Source organism: Acanthochromis polyacanthus, chromosome 11 (genome assembly GCF_021347895.1).
Source record: "Acanthochromis polyacanthus isolate Apoly-LR-REF ecotype Palm Island chromosome 11, KAUST_Apoly_ChrSc, whole genome shotgun sequence".
NCBI lineage: Eukaryota > Metazoa > Chordata > Actinopteri > Pomacentridae > Acanthochromis > Acanthochromis polyacanthus.
In genome coordinates this window covers 5,826,551-5,849,000 of record NC_067123.1, presented here as the reverse complement: position 1 = coordinate 5,849,000, position 22,450 = coordinate 5,826,551, and the positions used below count along the sequence as shown (strand labels likewise).

The 22,450-nt window shown below is 38.6% G+C and overlaps 1 protein-coding gene across 1 annotated transcript; it reads left to right on the top strand.

Moving 5' to 3' along the window:
* Positions 1-1,971: 1,971 nt before the first annotated feature.
* LOC110960564 (solute carrier family 52, riboflavin transporter, member 2-like) lies at positions 1,972-20,099 on the top strand. Its single transcript, XM_022207839.2, has 4 exons — positions 1,972-2,216; positions 3,792-4,647; positions 6,338-6,461; positions 12,125-20,099. The coding sequence occupies exons 1-4, from the start codon at positions 2,087-2,089 to the stop codon at positions 12,335-12,337; spliced, it is 1,323 nt and encodes a 440-aa protein (XP_022063531.1). The 5' UTR covers positions 1,972-2,086; the 3' UTR covers positions 12,338-20,099.
* Positions 20,100-22,450: the final 2,351 nt, after the last annotated feature.

Genomic DNA, 22,450 nt, shown 5'->3' with positions numbered 1-22,450 from the left:
GGAAAACAATGGAATCAGATGAGATTGTGGTTGAAGCCACACATGACTTTGATTTCATCACAAAAAGATTTAAACAGCTGTTGGGTGACCCTAGATTTAATTAAAATCTCTCTATAGGGAACTCGACAAGTGTTTCTGAGATGCTGCATGGACGCAATTTGCTAGTATTGGAGTTGTAGTTTCTAGGCTAAGAATGCTAGTTTATAGCCCAGGAACTTTGGTTGCTAGCCTAGGAATGGAAACGGCTAGCACAGGAATGCTAGTCGTGGCATTACAGTTGTGAGCCCAGGAATTTTAGCTTTGGAATTCTAGCTGTTAGCCCAGAACGGCGAGTTCCTGCTCTTGGAATTCTTGTGGCTAGCGTAGGAATGCAACTTGTTTGTATGGGAATTATTATAGTTTCTAGGCTAGTAATGCTAGTTTGTAACTTTGGTTGCTAGCCTATGAATTCCAATTGCTAGTGCAGGAATGTTAGTTGCCAGACTGGAAATGCTCATGTATGCTCCAGCAACAATTAAAAGAAGTAAATGTTATATTTCATACAGATTTGTTTAATGTAAGTGTTATTTTGCACTTAAAACTGGTTCATGGTCTACAAACAGATGAGAATAACAGAAAAACAAAACGACATCAGCATGGGTGAAGGTTTTAATTTAATTTCTGGCATTCTGATGAATTTTTATGAACCAATTTGCACCTTTTCTGCTTTAGTCTGTTTTGAAAATGTTTATAGAAAGCAAAGAAAACACTCATTTAGGACACATAATGGAATATATGTGAATTTAATTACATTTTATGTAATAAATGCAATGGTTTTGCAGAGACAGGCAGTTCTATTTAAAAAAAAACAGGAAAATCTAGAACAAAGTAGTAAATTGATAGGAAAAAATGCAGTTATAAACTGTTAGAGCTGTTTATGTCAATAAATCAAAAAAATATGGTGTATATCTGCTGGAAACCTCTGTGTTCTCAACAAATTGCATGTCTTTTATTCGACGTTGGACCATTTAAATTGTGACTTTTGAGGGTGGATTTACAAAAATTCAACCCGTGAAATCCTCAAGATTTAGCTGAAATAGTCAACAGAATGTAGTTTTGGGTCATAAATAGCATCAAATAATAAAACTGGTGACCACAAAACTGGTGTTTTATCAACAGTTACAAAAGCAGAACTTTAAAAACTTGATTTCTAAGTTGTAGTGTAATTTTTATTTTTATTTTTATATCGTTCTTTCAAATAACAGCAAACATTTTTATATTTAAATACAGTAAGGAAATGTCTTTTTTGGAGGAATACAGGCTTTGATGAATATATTATGTATAGTTTTGGCTTGTTTTTTTTTTACAATTAACATGACTCTGCAGGGTTTTGTGTGTGTGTGTGTGTGTGTGTGTGTGTGTTTTCACTATAACACCAAAAAAGATTGGTTAAATTGTAGATTTTATTTATTTAAACAGTCAAAACTCTTAAAAATGTTCGTTTCTTAAACAGGGATGTGTTCACTGCGCAACTTCAACAGAAAATCGACGCTCTGTTTTGGTCTTTGAACGCCTCTTCGCCGGGCGTTCAGGATTAACGAGGACGCCGTATATTTTTAATCATGTATTTTTGTTCAATCTTAAATAAGAGCGATTCCTAATCTTTTATTTCCGATAACGAGAGAATTTGCATTTTGAAAATAGTCAGCTGAACACTGTACAAGGTGGAGTTTTGCTGTAAATTAACCAAATACAGTGGAATTTTGTTTTTTCCGAGTTTAATTGCTATAAAGCGGCGTTTTTCAGTCCATGTTTGATGTTTTTTGTGCTATAGTTGCTAAGTATGTTATTTATAGTATTTTAAATGGATAAATGCAAATCTGAAACGCTTAAATACTCTATATTACACCTGTTCTGTATCTGTAATTAACAAAGTTCCGAGGGTCCATGAAGGCAGCCTAAGGGGCGGGAACTTTGCGTAACGTTCGCCCTTCATTGTGGCTCCAGTTCCGGCGTGAAGAAGCCGCACATTGTCGCTGTTTGACCCGAACCAGGTCCAGCGGCTCACCGGCATCCCATCCTCCTGTCAGCCGCAGTGAGAGTCAGCATGTCGGCCAGTTGGTGGAGCAGCTCCGCGGTGACTCACGGCCTCATGGCGCTGTTCGCGATGGGCTCCTGGGTGTCCGTCAACAGTCTGTGGGTCGAGCTGCCGGTGCTCGTCAACGTGCTGCCCGAAGGTCAGTGTCCGGAGCTCCGGGGTTAAAACCCGGTTACCTGTTTCGACCTTCCACCCACTGAAACTACTTGTTTTACCCAACAAAGACACACAGTTTGGATTTATTTTGTTTGTTTTTCAGGTTATAGAGGCTTCAGGTATCAAACAGACGATGCTAGCTCGTTTCAACAATATAAGCTAGCTGTATGTTTAATTAAAACTACTGCAATAATTTTACATTTATATTGGTTTATATATTAAACATTAAGACTGGGTTAATGGTGCAGTAGTGTCAATAAATAAAAAATAGTATTCAAAGATTAAAGCATAATATTATGTCATGTTATGTGCAATATAACTTCTGCACACCACAAAATATGACCTCAAGTGCTTTATTTTAATGTATATTAGTATGTTTTTTTTATTGCTACTGCTTTAACCTTTTTCATTGTTTTATTTAATTTTCCCCCATACATCTATAAAGCTGACTGGAGAAACGGCACAAATAAATCCATTGTAGCTGTACTGTAATGTAATACACAAATGACAGTAAACGTATATTCTGTTTTTGAAGGAGTAGAATGTAAACTAAGTGCATTAAACCACCTGTATACAGCTCAAATGTACTAAAAGTGTTTTTTAAATTTTACTCAGCTTTGGCATCTATAATGTTTTTCCTCAGCTGCAGCTATTTTATGCTGAATTTATTCTACGGTTAAGGGACAGGAAACTAATATAAGGAGAAACTTAACTTCCAGCATTGAGTTCTGCCTGTTATCCAGGTTTTAATAATGTAAAACCAGGTTAAACATTATGAGTAAACTGTCAGCGGTGTCTAAAACACAGTTGAACATTTGTGAATCCTTTATTCTATCTAAGAAACCACAATAAAGGGGCCTTTCACTGTTTTTTTCCACAGGTAGACCAGTTACACATCCAAAACCTGCTATATATAGACTAGTAACAGGCCTCAATGATGTCAAAGGGGGTTAAAAAAAATGAAAACACAGCCTCTAATGTGCTAGTTTTATTTGTGAATCCTTAATTCTACTTATGAAACTACAATAAAGCGAGAGTTTACAGTTTTCCCCCACATTTATACCACATTAGACCAGGTACAGATCTAAACCTGTTATATTTAGATGAGTAAAATCAGGCCTAAATTATGCAAATGGAGGTAAAATAAACTTAAAAACAGTCTTAGATGTGTGAAAGTTTTATTCTAGTCATTAAAATGCTAAAACTGTAATTCTTTTCCACATGTAGACCACATTAGACCAGCTACAGATCTAAAACCACTATAAATAGGCTAATTGTACACTAGATTGTCCTACAGAGGTCAAGTAGTATTTAAAGCTCCGTTTCTGGTTCACGAGACGATTACTCTATGTGTTAAAGTCAAAAAGATGAGATTTCACAGTTCTTTTTTTTACAGTTAGACCAGGTTTGGATCTAAAATGAGTGTTTGCAGATGGGGTGTGTGTAGACCTTCAGGCTCTGTCCATGTTTACATTAGTTCAGATAAAGGTGCCGTATTTTAGATCGTCCTCAATATCTCATCACCTCCAGCTGATATGTTTCCTTGTTCTTGTTTCAGAGTGGAACCTTCCCGCCTACCTGACAGTGCTCATAGCGTTGGGGAACCTCGGTCCGATCGCAGTAACCATCACCCACCACTGTGCTCCCGGGCGGCTCAACGAGCGGCTGGTCATCCACTGCATCCAGCTGCTGGCCGTGGTGGCGTCGGCCTTCCTCGCCATCTTCTGGTCGCACACCGTCGTCATCGCAGGAGAGAAACGGTCGCTTCCCTTCCTGCTCCTCACCTTCGTCTTGTCTCTGGTCTGCTGCACCTCCAACGTCACATTCCTGCCCTTCATGTTCCGCTACCCGCCTCAGTACATCCGGACCTTCTTCATCGGCCAGGGCCTCAGCGCCCTGTTCCCCTGCATCGTGGCGCTGGGACAAGGAGTCAACAAGCTGGAGTGTAAAACGGTCAACGGCACCGTGGAGCCGGAGTACCTGAAGGAGAATTTTCCTGCACAGAACTTCTTCTGGTTCCTGTTTGTGATGCTGACAGTGTCGGCGCTGTGCTTTCTGGCTTTGACCCGAAGACAGACGCAGCCTCCGAGTGCCGAGCCGCCGCAGGAGTCGGGCAGCACGGCGGCGAAGGACGGAGATGAAACCGAACGGCTTCACAACGGAGGGACGCCGGTGTCGGAGGATCAGGTCCAGCTGGAGGAGCAGCAGTCGCATGGTCAGACCTTCTGGACGCCACGAAACATCTACCTGCTAGCGCTGCTCGCCGTCTCCAATGCCCTCAGCAACGGAGTCCTGCCGTCCATCCAGAGCTTCTCCTGTCTGCCCTACGGGAACATGACCTACCACCTCTCCGTGGTGCTCGGAAACATGGCAAACCCCCTGGCCTGTTTCCTCTCCATGTTTGTAGTCCTCAGGTGAGACGCAGCTTCCTTTTTTTTATTAAAAAATAATATTGGCGTGGGTCCGTTCGTCCGTCCATCCGTCCACATTTCGTTTCCGGATCATATCTCAGAAACTAGTTGAGGGATTTCATTCATATTGCACCCAGGCCATCTCTATGTAGTATAGATGTGCCTTTTGGGGTGTATGACCTTGACCTGATTTTCAAGGTCATTGTGAGGCACTTCAAATATTTTTTGGTTTCCGGAGCAGATCTCAGAAACTAGTTGAGGGATTTCATTCATATTGCGCACACTAAGCCTGTTAGTAGTGTAGATGTGCCTTTTGGGGTGTATGACCTTGACCTGATTTTCAAGGTCATTGTGAGGCACTTCAAATATTTTTTTGATTCTGTTTCTGGAGCATATGTCAGAAACTACCTGAAGGATTTCATGCATATTGCACCAACACCACCTGTGCATAATGTAGATTTGCCTTTTTTGGTGCATGACCTTGACCTGATTGTTTTTATTGCAGTGAAGATGTATCATTTTGTAGGTGTATCGTCCAGTATATATTATTATTTCTTGCACTTACAGGCACTATATATAAGGCGGGGGATGTTTTAAGCGAAGCGTGTTTTTTGGCCTTATTATGTGTTCAAACTCAGTTACCGTCATATCTGATGTTCTCAAATGTACCTGAAATTTTAATAGCACAAAATATACAGTTGTGCTCATAAGTTTACATACCCTGGCCAAATTTGTGAAATATTTTCCTTTATTTTTTAGCAAACATGTTTGTTCATGGAAACATTTTTCTTTCATTTAGGGCTGGTGCTATTTATTGTCATGTAATTGTATTTGCTCTGATCATTCATGTTTTCATTAAAGAATGGAGCACATTTTACAAATTCTGCCAGGGTATGTAAACTTATGAGCACAACTGTAGATACCATACAGCATAAAGATATTTGTGGAATTTTAGCTCGATATGTTAAATACGAATTTTTAAAACCACATCGACCCACTTTCTACATTTTTCCACACATTGAAATTTGAATGGTTGGATGACAATATCTCACAATAATACAAACTAAATATGTAGAATACTTTACTAGGGAATCGTTGGTCACAAAAATTCATACAAAGTTAATTTAAGTCGAAAGGTTCATTCAATCTCAAATCTCTGCTCAACCATCTGATTTACCTGAAAAATGTAGATTTTTCTAAAGATAATTGTGCAGTTTTAGCTTCATATTTCACATATTCCTCATGATTTCTGCTGTTTTTAAATTACCCAGTGACAAACTTTTTTTGTTGAAAAAATGGAACTTCTCCTGACCACTTGAATTTGTTCTCTTAGTTCAACTCGCCAATAATCAGAGGTGATTTAATCAACTTGTCCTCTTTTGTAGATTCTGAATTAATGACATGATGAGAAATAACAGCAAAAATGTTCAGCTTTTATCTTTAATAGTTTCTCAGATATTGTTGTTCAGTGAGAAAAAAACCTGCTGAAAGTGGGTCAACAGGCAGTTTTTACAACATTTTATTACAGAAAGTATTTGACGTTTCAGGCTAAAATTTTACACACACCACTTTAAGTGTTCATAGTTTCTGATAAAGTTTGAAGCAGATCAGAGATGGTCGAGCAGAAGAAACCTGATGATGTGAGTTTGTAGAAACTCTTCTCCTCTGTGTTAAACTCCTCCTTTGTCTTCAGATCGTCCTCAGGTTTGGGCTTCTTGTCTGTGGCCGGACTTGTTTTTGCTTCCTATCTGATGGCGTTAGCTGCTCTCAGCCCCTGTCCTCCGCTGCTGGGAAGTCCTGCTGGGGTGGCGCTAGTGGTGAGTGACGATATTCAACTCTATGTTTGGATTACTGCAGATGTAGTCACATGATTTTCACCAAAATGATTAAACACTGACTGTTTTAGGATAGTAGGTAAGGCAAGTTTATTTGTAAAACACATTTTAACAACAAGGCAATTCAAAGTGCTTTATATAAACCATAAAACACATCAAGACAAAGTGTAAATATTAAAAATAATGACAGGTCAACACAGTTAAACGAGTTAAATATGAAATAATAGGTTAAACGGGAACGCTATGGTGCACTTTAGGATACTCAAAAGCTTCAGATTTGGTTTAAAGAAGTGAAAGTTGCAGCAGATCTGCATTTTTCTGGGAGTTTGTTCCAGATTTGTGGTTTGTAGAAACTGAAAACTGCCTCTCTGTGTTCGTTTTAACTTCTGTAACAGAAATTTAAACCCTGACGACCCGAGAGTTCATAATGTAAAAAAAAAAAAATCCTCAAAATGTGTTAATGTTAGCGGCAGTTTTGCAAGAAAAGTAGATAAAATTTGGCAAATTATGAACTTGCAAAACGTTGCATGTTTGATTTTTGGTACAGTCAGTATGAGATGAGCATCCAGCGCTAAACGTTTAATTAAATATTAATCACATTCATGATTTTTGGCTTCCTGCAGTTAAATCAATGTGATCAGCTGCAATACTGACATTTAAATTGCACGTTTGGCTCATAGAAAACTCCCCTGAAAGAGAACAAACCTTGTAGATAAAATCAGCTGGAGTAACTCTAACATTAGAAAACCTTATTTTACTATTTTCAAGCTAATCTTTTGAGTTTTTTAGTTGCTGCAGACTAGAAGCTTCTCTGTGCACGTGAGGCGTTCACAGAACATCCGTAATCGTAGTGTCTGTTTATAAGAATGAACAGTTTTATTCATATTTTACCTCCTGGAGATGAACTGAATTCAGAGGGAAATTATTTTGTTTTATTGCCATTTTATGAATTTTTAAACATGGATGTGAAAGCTTTTCTTTTTTAATTAAATTGTGTTTAAAGTGTCATAAAATATAGCATCTGAAAAACCAAGTAATACCGTAATCATAATAAATAATCCTGAGAGAAGAACCAGCAATAAACCGTTATTCTGTGTTTAAAGTGGTGTGTTTCAAAGCAAGACAAACACAACAGATGTGAGGTATTTGTTAAGTTCTGTAGAACAATCTGAGCGTAATATGATGGTAGATGAAACATCTTTGCTTTAGGTGTTGGTTGATGTGCTCATTTGTCTGCTTTGATCTCAGTCTATTAGAAACATGTAACAGTTCAGTCAAAAGCGCATTTATTAGATGATTATTAGATTTATTAGATCGATACCAGATGACCAAATTTGCTAACAGGGTTTTCCATGTTTAAGTTAGCAAAAAACTCATTTCAAATTTAGCTGTGAACTTAATTCCTTTCTGACATTTAATACTGATGATTAAGCAGAAGTTAATCAGTTAAACTTCCTTTTTATGGCACATCGTGTGCATCTAATTGTAGTTCAAAGGTCTTTATAGATGACTGATAAACTGATAAAAAGAGGGGACAAGTCGAGTTAAAGTCAGATAACAGATTAAAAAGGAAATATCATTATAATAAAATATAATAAAAGCTACGTTTAAGAAGACAGAAATAAAATAGACAATCCAACAAATTAAGAACTGTCTTTAAACTGTTCTTAATCAAAAGTCAGGCAGGAGAGAGGCTTTAAAGACTTTACTGATGATGGTTTATGCTTTACTAAAGAGGTCGACGTGACAAACTGCTGCTATAAAAACCATAAATAACCCTAAGCTAAGGTCATGCATGACTGGTACTATTAAAGCCTTAGTGGCTGTGTTTGCAGATAATTGTTGAACAAATTATGGAGCAAACTTTTGAAATATCACAAAAATAAATCCAAAAGAAAATGCGAATTTGACTTGTTTCTTTGAGCTGCTTTGGCATGAATAAACTGTGCTGCATGTTGTCCCCAGAAGGTGGCGCTGAAAGCCGTGTTAGCTTTAATAAATAGAGTAGAAGAAGACAAACTAAACAATTGGTTGCCAACTGCTAAAAATTAAAATAAATTCAAGAATAAGAAACAAAACTTAGTCCGGCAACGAGAGAAAAATGTCGAGGAGTCTTCAGGAATTAGTTTCAATCTGAAAACTTTAATTATTTTTTTTTTTAGCAGCTGGTTACGTTTCATTCTGTCAGATGTCAGAATTGATTTGAAAACATGTTTCCAGCTACATTATGCTTATTAACTCTTTTAGAAACAATCAAAAATCACCTCAGGTGAGCAAAACATAATAATATTTGTACAACTGGCTTTGCTTTTTTTTTTATCTTTGCTTACTTTTGCAAAAACAGGACACTTCTTAATGTGATTAAAAACACATTAGAGCGACTGATGCTCTTCTTTTACTGTGACACAATAGATCAGGCAGAAGTGTTTGCAAACAGGTGATTATTGAAGTTAAAAAGGCTCCAGCTTGCAGAAATTAAGATTTACAACAGAGCAGTGCATCGGTACGACTTTAACCTTCCTGTTGTCCTCATTTACGGGCACCAAAAAATATTCTTTCCTTGTCTGACAAAAATCCAAAAATTCAGCAAAAAAAATTCCACAAATTTCTGAATATTTGCAAAATCTTCAGGAAGAAAATTCCAATAATTCTTTAAAAGTTTCATTTAAAAAAATCCCCCAAATGCGGCAAATAAATTCTTGTAAATATTTTTTTTAAAAATGAGTACAAATCTTCCAAAAAAATCTAAAAGTAATTCCATATATATCAGTAAAACTTCTAATATTTTGTTTAAGAACATTCACACAAAAAATCAACCAAAATCCAGCTAAATTCGCTGGATTTTGGTTGATTCTTTTGTGAATGTTCTTCAGAAGTTTTTTTTTCCACCAAAAAATGTTCAAAGATTTCCCAAAAATGTTGACAATGTGGACATCAAAAGTTTCACTGTGAAAATTTTATTTTTTTCCCCACATTTTCAAACTTTAAAACAGGTCCATTTTGACCTGCAGGACGACACGAGGGTTAAACCTGTTAAAAAGAACATAGATGCAGGTTTTTGCCATTTTGATTTCTGCACACAAAACTGTATCCACGAGTTCACAGAGTTAAATGTCGTCTCTGGATCTTTAGCAGACAGAAGTCGTGCTTAAATGTTAAAGAAATGATATCCTTCGTCTTTCTATAAACACTTTTGCTTGATAGAAAAAGTTAACTTGACCTCGCTGTCATTCCATAAACACGTGTTGTCAGCTGTTGTTGATGTATTTTCCTTTTGCAAACAACAGTCCAGTGTGTTATGAACCGAGACAGAGATAAGGAACCAAGTATGGATGGTCTGTTCCTCAGCTCTTATCATGGCGGATACTGAGACACATTTTACTCAAAGAAAAAACACATTTGCAATAGCTTTTTCTAATGCAGTGCTTTAAAAAGTGCCTCAAAACACAATATGGCGACTGAAACTGCTTTTACTGTAACATGTGGTGGATCAGGCAGAAGTACTGGCTTGTAGAGTTTTACAACAGAGCAGTGCATTGAATCTGTTTATACTCATGAAAATCAATCATTTCTGCCATTTAATGCACAAGTCTATACAGTTAAATGCTTCAGGTCACACTTGACTAATGAAAGAACTTCCATCTCATGTCGTTTTTTAAACACTTTTCCTTGATGTTAAATATTGAGGTGAAGGAGAATTCATGAGGATGAAGGAAAAGACAACTAATGGTGAATTAATCTGACTTTACGTTCATTAAGCTACGTATACTTCTGTTGTTGACATCCTGTCTTTTTGCAAAGGATGGTCCACTTTATCTTGCACCAAAGGAGATAACAAATGAAGAATTTAAAGAATTCAACCTGCTCTTATCACGGCTGGTACATGGACATCTGTTACTCACCTAAACCTCCAAGAAAAACACACTTGCAATAACCTTTTCCAACGCAGTATTTCAAAATGTGCTTAAAAAAACACAGTATGGCGACTGGAACTTTTTTAACTGTAACATGGTAGATCAGGCAGAAGTATGGATTTTGAAGGGATTAAGATTTACAACAGAGCAGTGCATCAGTACGACTTTAAATCTGTTTATACTGATAATTGTCATTTCTGCCATTTTATGAGGACGCTAAGCTGTAGACGTAAGTCATTAGAGTGAAATGCTTCAGATCGCCCTTGAATAATGAAAGAACTTCCATCGTGTGCCATTTTCTAAACACTTTATCTTGATGTAAAACATTGTGAGGTGAAGGAGAACTCATGAGGATGAAGGAAAAGACAACTAATGCTGAATTAATCTGACTTTACGTTCATTAAGCTACATAAACGGCTGTTTTGACGTTCTGTCTTTTTGCAAAGGATGGTCCAGTTTATCTTGTGGCAAATAAACAATTTAAAGAATTCAACCAGCTCTTATCCTAGCTGATACTTGGACACTTTTTACTCAACTAAACCTCCAAGAAAAACGCATTTGCAAACAACGCAATATTTCAAAATGTGTTTAAAAACTCTATGGCGACTGGAACTCTGCTTTTACTGTAACATGGTAGATCAGGCAGAAGTATGGATTTACAAAGAGGAGATTATTAAAGTTAAAAAGCCTCCAGCTGACAGGGGTAGAGATTTACAGCAGAGCAGTGCAATGAATCTGTTTATACTCATGAAAATCAATGATTTCTGCCATTTAGTACACAAAAGACATGAGTCTACAGAGTTAAATACTTCTGTCCTTTGATCTTTAGCATACAGGGGTCGCACTTGAATCATGAAAGAACTTCCATCTCATGTCGTTTTTAAACACTTTCCCTTGATGCAAAACATTGTGAGGTGAACAAGAATTAATGAGGACGAAGGAAAAGACAGCTAATGCTGAATTAATGTGACTTTACATTCATTAACCCTTCAAAAGCCGGGACCGAGTATACTCTGTTCCCGCTTACTCGTACACACAGCCGAAACCGAACGTTCTCGGCTCAACACGTGTGACTTGTTTATGATTGCTAATTAACATAAAATATGCACACACCCGTATGTTTAAGTCGACCAATGAAACATTGGCCCCGACTTTGCTCATTTCAAATGATAAAGCCGTATGAGCCGTTATAACGAAGCCACAATTACAAAGCTCTTATCGGGGCCGCGTACCGTAATAACACGGCCGAAATTCACAATGGTGAACGTCTACGACAATGCGACCTCGCAAGACTTGATCGATATTTTTATGGATTAGGTGGTTTTAGTATACAATATGTTTTAGTATATGTACTTCTGCAGAAATATGGCTGTACATGCAAATATATCTAAAATAGCATGGCCTTGTAAGGGTTAAGCTACATAAACGGCTGTTGTTGACATCCTGTCTTTTTCCAAAGGATGGTCCAGTTTATCTTGCACCAAAGGAGATAACAAAGAATTTAAAGAATTCACCCAGCTCTTATTACGGCTGGTACTTGGACATTTTTTACTCACTGAAACCTCCAAGAAAAACACACTTGCAATAACCTTTTCTAAACCTTATCTCGGCCGATACTTGGATTTTTTTCAGGTTTTCTCACTCAGAAGATAAACTGTTCTCCTGCAGCCAGAAGCTTCAGTTTTATACTTTCCTCCTCTGATTCGGGCTCTGTGTTTGCGCCCCCTGCAGGTCATCTCCTGGATCGTCTTCATCGGCCTCTTCTCCTATCTGAAGGCGGTGATCGGGACTCTGCTCCACGAGGCCGGTCACGCCGCCCTGCTGTGGTGCGGCATCTCCATCCAGGCCGGCTCGCTGGTCGGAGCTCTCACCATGTTCCCCCAGGTCAGCGTCTACCACGTGTTCACCGCAGCCAAGGCGTGTGTCGACAACGGATGCACCTAGCAGCGCTGAAGTACGTCGCTGTTGTTTTAGCCCACAGCTCCCATCCTTCCTGGTGGGAAATGACTGACCATTGTTCCTGCGGCTCCAGACAGAAGATCTTTATTTTTGTGGAGGGTCACGCTGCACATTATCCATCCTCTCCTGGTTCAGAGGCCGTAGAGCCTGTGGACGTGAAAACATTCCCAGATAACGGGAGCATTGTGCTGCTGCACGTTGGCCGACAGGAGGTAGAATACGTATGATGCAGTAAAACCACAAGTGCTTTGTGTGGCGTTTCATAACGAGGCTCTGCAGCCGAGGTTGTTTACGGTTTACACACGGATTTCCCAACTACAACGCATCATGTGAAGCTGTTTGCTCAGGGACCATTAACTTTTACATCACTCACGTTTGTTGTTTGTTGCTCCTGATTCTCCAGCTACACTCCCAACATCGTGGTGGGCGATCTGGGAAAAGGAGAGCTTACGGGTTAGAATTCAAATCACAGATTTCCTCACTTTATTAGTTGTTCTAGCTACAAAACTTGCTGTGAAAAGCCATCAGCATCCTGTTTGATTTTATTATTCTAGTTCTGAAGCAGGGCTGCAGCTGTCGATTACTTTCAGAATCGAGTATTCTTTCAGTTATTCACGTAATGGGACAAAAAAAATTATTTAGTTTCCTTTTTTGTCTGTCTGTCTTCACCATTTTGCATTCCTCGCTTTGCATGTGCGTTACAGCATCAGAAGTGGCACATATACTGTACAGGGTGGACTGTAAGTTTCCATGCATAGGAAAAATAAACATTTTATGTTGGACAACTGTTTTTATTTATATAATGTGCTCTATATGATTACCATTGTTTTGAAAGCACATTAATACGTGTTTTCCACTGTTGATGAGCTTGAATTAGCACAGTTGAAGTTCTGCTTGTGATGGCGTTGGTGATGCATTCCTGGAGATGATTTATGTCTCGTATCTTCACCTGATACACCGTGGCCTTCAAGTGCCCCCAAAGATGGCGTCAAACGCATCTTCTAGGGTACCTGAAACATAAAACTATGCATTATACATTTTCCTACGTATGGAAACTTATGGCCCACCCTGTAGAATAGTACAGGGAGTCCCTAAAGTCTGGACATATAGGCAAAAATACACATTTTCAAGTAATTAAATTGAATTTGTCTGCTATCTTTCAGTGTGTCCATCCTTCACGTCGATCAGAATCAGCTTTAATGGACAAGTACGTACACAACATGCAAGGAATTTGGTTTCAACTGATGGTGTCATCCTGGAAATGTGGAAGGGAATAATTAAAAGTAAAGAAAGTATAGAAAGAGGAACAGGGAGGAGAAAAAACTTGTAGTAATAAAATTGAATATAACTCATTATAAACGAAATTTTACAGTTGTGCTGAAATAATTGCTATAAAACAATAGTGCAAATGATAATTGTATGATGCAGTGCAAAAAGCAGAGATAATACTGTCAACTGAGAAGTACCACTTCAACTCTTTCTTCTTTGGACAAAGACAAATTTAATCTGTAGAGGGAAAAAATGACAGTTAATGAGATTTCCTATGTGTCCAGACTTTAGAGATTAAATGATGCCTCGAGGCATTTTAGTAATCAAATTACTCGTGGAATCAGTAGTGACTCTTTCTCCACGGCTTTGATGCTTCTTTTTAAAGTTGAGCGTGCACAGTTATAATTCGGCATTTGATCTGATTAGCAGAAGATTCTGAATCAGAAAAAGTTTTATTGCCAAGTGAGCTCTCACATTCAAAGAATTTGTCTTGGTAACAGAAACTTACAGTAGTCACGAAAAGTTAAACAACAAGATAGCAGCAGGGTTAGTACGTGATAAATGTAAACTCTAAAGACCTGATAAATAATCTAAAAAAATCTACATGCACTAAGGAAAAAGTACTATTTAAAGCCTTAAAAATAGCTTCAGCCATATTGCTCTTTCCTGTAGATTGCATCATTAAAGACGCCATGTTTAAGTTAATTTGTCATTCAAAGTAGCCGCCTGTACTGTCAGGTGTTTCCTACCTGTCGATCTTCTGGAAGTTCAGCGAGGTGGACAGAGGATGAGGATACAGACACAGGGAGACAAACTGCAGATGACTTAGGTTGTTACTAAGGTTTACTGATATCAGGAGAAGTGACACAGACAGAGCAGCAGTTCAAGCAAGCAACGCCAGCTTCAGTTCTGAGGATTCTCTCTGATCTTTGGGTTTATGTTGTAGTTGGGAGAAGGTCAGATTTAGATTACTGACTAATATGGAGACAACTCGTCTGCTTGGTCATGTTGCTGTTTAGGCGCTCCTTGGAATCATCCAAGACTCTCCAGTGAGTCTCTTGACCTGCAGATTGAGGCTTCTTCTGCCAGCTGGAGGTCCAATCCAACCAGAACTGCTGCATTTCCCCTTCATACCGAGCTTATCGAGGCTGTAGAGGCACAAAAGGATGCCATGAAGTCGGCTCATGATGAATGGGACTTTTCCTTCATACTGCAGCACCACTGTCTGGTAAATTCTTTGTACAAGGATTACGTGCATGTTGATGGAGAAGATCTCAAATCTTTATTGAAAGACGGATGTCTTGATTACTGGAGGCAATAACAGATAGTGTACTGTAGATAGGTTAAGATCAGTTATTGAAATGTACAACTGAAGTGTCAGATTATGTGACATAAAATTCTGTTTTAAATTGAGTCGGACAATCTGACTCTTAACAGAAAAGTTCAGAATCGTCTAGGATGGAGGAGGTGAAGTCCATCAGCAGGTCAAGAGACTCACTAAAGAGAAACATGAATGAACCTGAGCAAGACAGGCTGGTTAGCAAGAATTTAAAAGTGAAAAGTTAAGTAAGAATGCTCAAAATCAGGTGGTTAGCGAAGATGAAGGAATGACTGGACGTTTTTAGTGTTGGTCGGCCGTCCAAAGAGAATCTATTGGAAGATAAATATGCTTTCATCCATTGTGGTCTAAGCCTTATTTCTAAGCTAGTTGGTTTACCTCTTAAATTATAATACTGTAGGGTTTTAGACCTGATATTTAGTAGTGAGGTTTTATTTTATACAATTTTGGTTGGATTTTAATTTCCTAATATTCAAATTACTCAAGTAAAATACACATTATGAATAAGTAAGACTTGTGCACGTTGGCTCTACAAGTTTAAATGTGAAACAGTGACTCATAAACCAATCTATTTTACATTCGAAAAAAGAAAAGAGCCAACTTGAAGACTCTCTATATAATTATAAAGGATTTTTACGTTTCAAATCAGAGTGATTTAGATACTTTTTGTACCGCTGACCAACGCTAAGCGCTTCCATTAATTCCACATATGGTGCAATGTGTAAAATATTTCCGAAAAGGAGGTTTTCAAACTGCTAAACTAAAGGTAAAATCAGCAATTCTAATCCAGTGCACTTAATCAGACTGCTCTTTTTCTTGCACTGTTTCCTGTATTGACTGCTGTAACATCAAAAATTTCCCCGCTGCTTGTTTTATCTATCCATCTATCTGTCTATCGTTCTATGGTTCTCTAGCTGTATGTTCTGTGGGAGTGCTGCAAAAATATTACATATTTGTACGCGAAAGGGCCGAAGACATGACGGTAAATCTACGACATGCTAACTCGCTAGATTTGCTAACTAGATAAAAATTCATCTTTGTGCAGAATCACAGGCTCTTCAACGCGCTAAGATTATCAGATCGCCCACCACTCGTCCCTACAGAGGAAAGTAGTTTGTTTTTATGTTCACTCATAGTTTTCAGTTCTCTACCTCTTTCTTTTTACGCTATGAAGCAACAAACACTAATATTTCCACACTTTAGATCTTCTGGGAGGTCAGTATTTGTCAGTCCAGTTCATAAAAGCAGAACTTTAAACTTCTAGCTCACAGCTGCATGAACATTCCTCGACTCGGCGCCAAAAATATTTCCAACTGAAGAGCTGTACAGACGTGGCCTTTACAGATTCCTGTTTGCTAATCCTGTGTTTTTTTATTTAAATTTATCAATGATATGTGAAGTTTTGTGATGATTTTAAATAGACTAAAGAGCTTCATTGTGCTTATTTTGTTTTGACAGAGTTCCCTAGAAGGTCCAGTTCGGTTAGAACATGCTGCCAGTTTAAGACACACTTGATGTGACGCTTTTCTTTTGTTAATTATTCGTGTTTTTAAGGATGATTCCAGACGGTTTCAGCTGCTGGGTGTGATGGTGAAGCTGTAGCTGGAAATACACTGGTTATTGTTTAGATTTCTGCTGCTGTAGTTCGATCTGTGGTGCTTAGGATACGTCCAGGTGTGTTTTGAACCTGATTTACTACATTACCACATTTATAGGGAGACTCATTATGTCTCCTAAAAATTACTGTACTTTGAAAACCTGTAAAAGATCTGAACTATGAAGCAAGTTCAACATATCTAGAATTTTTTTGTGTGTAAATTGTCTCAAAAAACTAAAACTCCAGTCAGCGATAACAGCTAGCAGATGGTGCTTTTTAGCTTTAATTGTGTGGAATATTTTTAAAAAATGATGACGGTAAAAACAATTGGAATAATACAAGTCAGAAATGCTGGTAGAAAGCCATTTTCAAACATAATATGGAAACTAATCTTCTCCAAGTCTCAGTTCTCTTCAGACTGCATCAGGTTGTCCGCCAGGATTTCTCTAGACTTTACTGCATTTATTTATCCTCTACCTTTACAAGCCTTCCAGGACCAGCTCCTAAAAAGCATCCTCACATCATGATGTTGCCACCACCGTGCTTCACATCATGATGTTGCCACCACCGTGCTTCACATCATGATGTTGCCACCACCGTGCTTCACATCATGATGTTGCCACCACCGTGCTTCACATCATGATGTTGCCACCACCGTGCTTCACATCATGCTTCACATCATGATGTTGCCACCACCGTGCTTCACATCATGATTTTGCCACCACCGTGCTTTAATCATGATTTTGCCACCACCGTGCTTCACATCATGATGTTGCCACCACCGTGCTTTAATCATGTTGCCACCACCGTGCTTCACATGATGCTGCCACCACCATGCTTTAATCATGATGCTATCACCACTATGCTTCACATCATGATGTTGCCACCACCGTGCTTCACATCATGATGTTGCCACCACTGTGCTTCACATCATGATGTTGCCACCACCGTGCTTCATATCATGATGTTGCCACCACTGTGCTTCACATCATGATGTTGCCACCACCGTGCTTCACATCATGATGTTGCCACCACCGTGCTTCACATCATGATGTTGCCACCACCGTGCTTCACATCATGATGTTGCCACCACCGTGCTTCACATCATGATTTTGCCACCACCGTGCTTTAATCATGATTTTGCCACCACCGTGCTTCACATCATGATGTTGCCACCACCGTGCTTCACATGATGCTGCCACCACCATGCTTTAATCATGATGCTATCACCACTATGCTTCATATCATGATGTTGCCACCACCGTGCTTCACATCATGATGTTGCCACCACCGTGCTTCACATCATGATGTTGCCACCACCGTGCTTTAATCATGTTGCCACCACCGTGCTTCACATGATGCTGCCACCACCATGCTTTAATCATGATGCTATCACCACTATGCTTCATATCATGATGTTGCCACCACCGTGCTTCACATCATGATGTTGCCACCACCGTGCTTCACATCATGATGTTGCCACCACCGTGCTTTAATCATGTTGCCACCACCGTGCTTCACATGATGCTGCCACCACCGTGCTTTAATCATGATTCTGCCACCACTGTGCTTCATATCATGATACTGGCACCACCGTTGTTTCAAAAGTCTGACACTGTCTCATGATGAAGAAGGATTTGTTACTGACTGAATATTCTGTTATAATACCAGTAAAATAATCATTTTCTTGTCAGCTTCAGAACCAGCAGGTTAAAGGGACCAAAAATAATAACATACTTTGCATCTCCAACCAAAGACATGTTGGGTTCCAATTGCAATGTGATGCACACAATGTGTGATACTGTAACTACACGGCTTCATTCAGTGGTTTTAGTAACGTACAGATCAACAGGTTTGCAAATAAAACATTTTCCTTCAGATGAGACTCTGAATCACTCATAGAGAATGATTTGGATAAAAACGCCTAATCTTTGATTAAAGTCTAAACTCTGAACATAACCAGCTCCCGACCACAACATCAGTTACCATGGAGATCTAGTCCTGAAGCATCAGTTACCATGGAGATCTAGCTCCACAACGTCAGTTACCATGGAGATCTAGCTCCACAGCATCAGTTACCATGGAGATATAGCTCCACAGCATCGGTTACCTTGGAGATCTAGTTCCGAAGCATCAGTTACCATGGAGATCTAGTTCCAAAGCATCAGTTACCATGGAGATCTAGCTCCACAGCATCAGTGAGCATGGAGATCTAGCTCCACAACGTCAGTTACCATGGAGATCTAGCTCCACAGTGTCAGTTCCCATGGAGATCTAGCTCCACAACGTCAGTTACCATGGAGATGTAGCTCCACAGCATCAGTTACCATGGCGATCTAGCTCCATAGCATCAATTACCGTGGAGATATAGCTCCACAGCATCGGTTACCATGGAGATCTAGTTCTGAAGCATCAGTTACCGTGGAGATCCAGTTCCGAAGCATCAGTTACCGTGGAGATCCGGTTCCGAAGCATCAGTTCCCATGGAGATCTAGCTCCACAGTGTCAGTTCCCATGGAGATCTAGCTCCACAATGTCAGTTACCATGGAGATGTAGCTCCACAGCATCAGTTCCCATGGAGATGTAGCTCCACGGCATCAGTTACCATGGCGATCTAGCTCCATAGCATCAGTTACCGTGGAGATATAGCTCCACAGCATCGGTTACCATGGAGATCCAGTTCCGAAGCATCAGTTACCGTGGAGATCCAGTTCCAAAGCATCAGTTACCGTGGAGATCTAGTTCCGAAGCATCAGTTACCATGGAGATCTAGCTCCACAGCATCAGTTAGCATGGAGATCTAGCTCCACAACGTCAGTTACCATGGAGATCTAGCTCCACAGTGTCAGTTCCCATGGAGATCTAGCTCCACAATGTCAGTTACCATGGAGATGTAGCTCCACAGCATCAGTTCCCATGGAGATGTAGCTCCACAGCATCAGTTCCCATGGAGATCTAGCTCCACGGCATCAGTTACCATGGCGATCTAGCTCCATAGCATCAGTTACCGTGGAGATGTAGCTCCACAGCATCGGTTACCATGGAGATCTATTTCTGAAGCATCAGTTACCGTGGAGATCTAGTTCCGAAGCATCAGTTACCATGGAGATTTAGTTCCGAAGCATTAGTTACCATGGAAATCTAACTGGTTAAAGAGAGCCCTCTGACTTTAAACTGGATTTATCCATTAAAGCAGCAGCTTCCCAGCAGCTGTTTATCAGTTAAGATCTTCTTTTTAAAATGAACAATGAACAATAAATACATCAAGTGTTTCACCAGCTGTCCTTTCAGTGGTTTCTCTAAACAGACAGCGTTTTCTAACCAAACTGGACCAAAACACTTCATGTGGATCAGAACATATCTAAAGCTAATCCTCCATGAGTTCTCGCTGTGACCTTTAGGTGGCTCTGATCTTTTCATTTATGTTCATTTATTGGGGGAGCTTTTTTCTAGCTAATTATCCTGTAACCTGATTAGACATGAGAGGCTGAAGGTGGGGAAATGACGGTTAAACAATAAAGATTGTTAAAGACGTTGTAAAGATTGTTTTGAGGGTAGTTTAAGTTCCTTCCCTGCATTGTTTGTCTCAGGATAAACACTGATTCTGGCTCTGATCCAGAACAGTAAAGAACAGCTTGAACTGTACAGGACAGCAGAAAAGACGAGTATTTACATGTATACCTGTAGGTGATCTGTGTTTATAATACATTAAACAACAGTAAGAGCTGCTTTAGCATCATTTAGCATCTCACAGGTCCAAGTACTACCATTAATTCTCCTTTACATGTTTCACTACAAGTTCCATATATCAGACTTAAGATCTACAAATTAACTTCAATATTAGCGTTAGAAACTTACAATAGTATGCAAAAATGACCTTATTCATTTCAAAGTTAAAGGCAATATATAACACTATTAATTATAGTATAATCTGACTACATATTAAGTTTAAGATGAGATAAATTATATATAATAATTATACTAACAAACTTCAATATTAAAGTTAAGCAAAGCATTTTATCTGTAGCTTTTACACTATGATTTATCACACCAATGTATATGTAGAATTTAAATATTTTGGTTGAGAATATACAGTGTTATTTATCATATACATTTACCTGATCGATTTTAAGATATTTATTATGCAAATATAATATTACTTATTACACGGGTTAACCTGACTCTCCACAATATAATTTAATAAAGGTTAGGAACCTACGATGTTATTTATTATAGAAATTTAAATGAGAATTACCTGACTGATACTGAATGAAACTTAAGACTCTACAAATTTATAGATGGAAACCCGATAAACTGTCAACATCTCAATTATCAAAACATCTTAATTTAAAGAATAAATTGTTATTGAAATAAATGTATGAGAAAATACTAAACTGTCACTGTTAGATTTTAAAACGTCAATGAAATCATCCCACATTTTAGAATTATGTCGGCAATGAATACAAAGCTACAGATAGAAACCTTTAGCTTAGCTTAGCGTAAAGGCTGAAAACAGGGAAACAGAATCACAACAGATGAAATTAAAGGCTGCTTCATGTTTTCTACACTTAATGTGAAATTGAAATTCTGTTTTTGCATTTGTGTATCCTATACCATGTTCACTTCTATTATTTGTGCTTCTTTGTTTATTTTTTCCTTTCTTCCATTAGTTTCCTCTTTTTTGACTGTGATTGCTGAAACTGTTTCTAAAAGTTGCTATATAAATGAAAGTTATTATTAATATTTATAAATTTATAAGGGCTGCACAGTGGGTAGTGGTTTGCCTGGCAGCAAGAAGATCTCTGGTTCAAATCCTGGGGTGGGCCTGGGATCTTTCTGCATGGAGTTTACATGTTCTCCCTGAGCATGCGTGGGTTTTCTCCGGGTACTCCAGCTTCCTCCCACAGTCCAAAAATATGCTGAGGTTAATTAATTACTCTAAATTGTCCGTAGGTGTGAATGTGAGTGTGATTGTGTGTCTGTATATGTAGCCCTGTGACAGACTGGTGACCTGTCCAGGGTGTCCCCTGCCTTCACCCGAGTCAGCTGGGATAGACTCCAGCACCCCCTGCAACCCTAGTGAGGATAAACCGGTGTGTGAATGGATGGATGGATACATTTATAAGGACAATGTTCACTGAGGTAGTAAATAAAGTACAAAATCTGCTCATTTTCTCATAGACTTCAGTGTAATCTGACTTCTTCTTGCAGCCAGAGGAGTCGCCCCCTGCTGGCTGTTGGTAGAAATGCAGGTATAATGTTCAGTACTTTGGTCACATCCGTCTTTTATACAGATTAGGGCTCCAACTAGAGTCCTGTTCTTTTTTTATTGTTAGTTAATAAATTAGCTGTTTGGTCTCTAAAACACCAGAAAATGGTGAAAATAACTCAAGATAACATCCTAAAGGGTCTTATTTTTGTCCACCACTTAAAGTTTTTTTTCAAAGAGGAAAGAAACCAGAAATAATCAACTTCAAGAAACTAGAAATGAGAGAATTTTGACTTTTTTCTTTTAAAAAAATCTTCTAACTCAAACTAAAATGAAGTATTTATTAAAATAGTTGTGAATTTATTAGTAAGCAGATGATAAAGTTCATCCTAACCCTGACCCATCACAGCTGCAGAAATCATGAACTGGTATTAAAATTCACTAACATGCATCTTTTTTTGGTGTATTTTCCAGCATTATTTCATCTGTTTCCATTTTAAGCTAACTGGCTGTAGTTTCACATTGAATACACATTAATTAGCTCATAAATCATTTAAATGTTGGTCCATGAGGGCATAAATGTGCTGTTCCTTTATTATAATTGTTGTTGGTATTTTAACAGCCTTCCTGCACTAATCGATTGCATAAGCTAATATTAATCTTTTTACGTGTCGTTACATAAC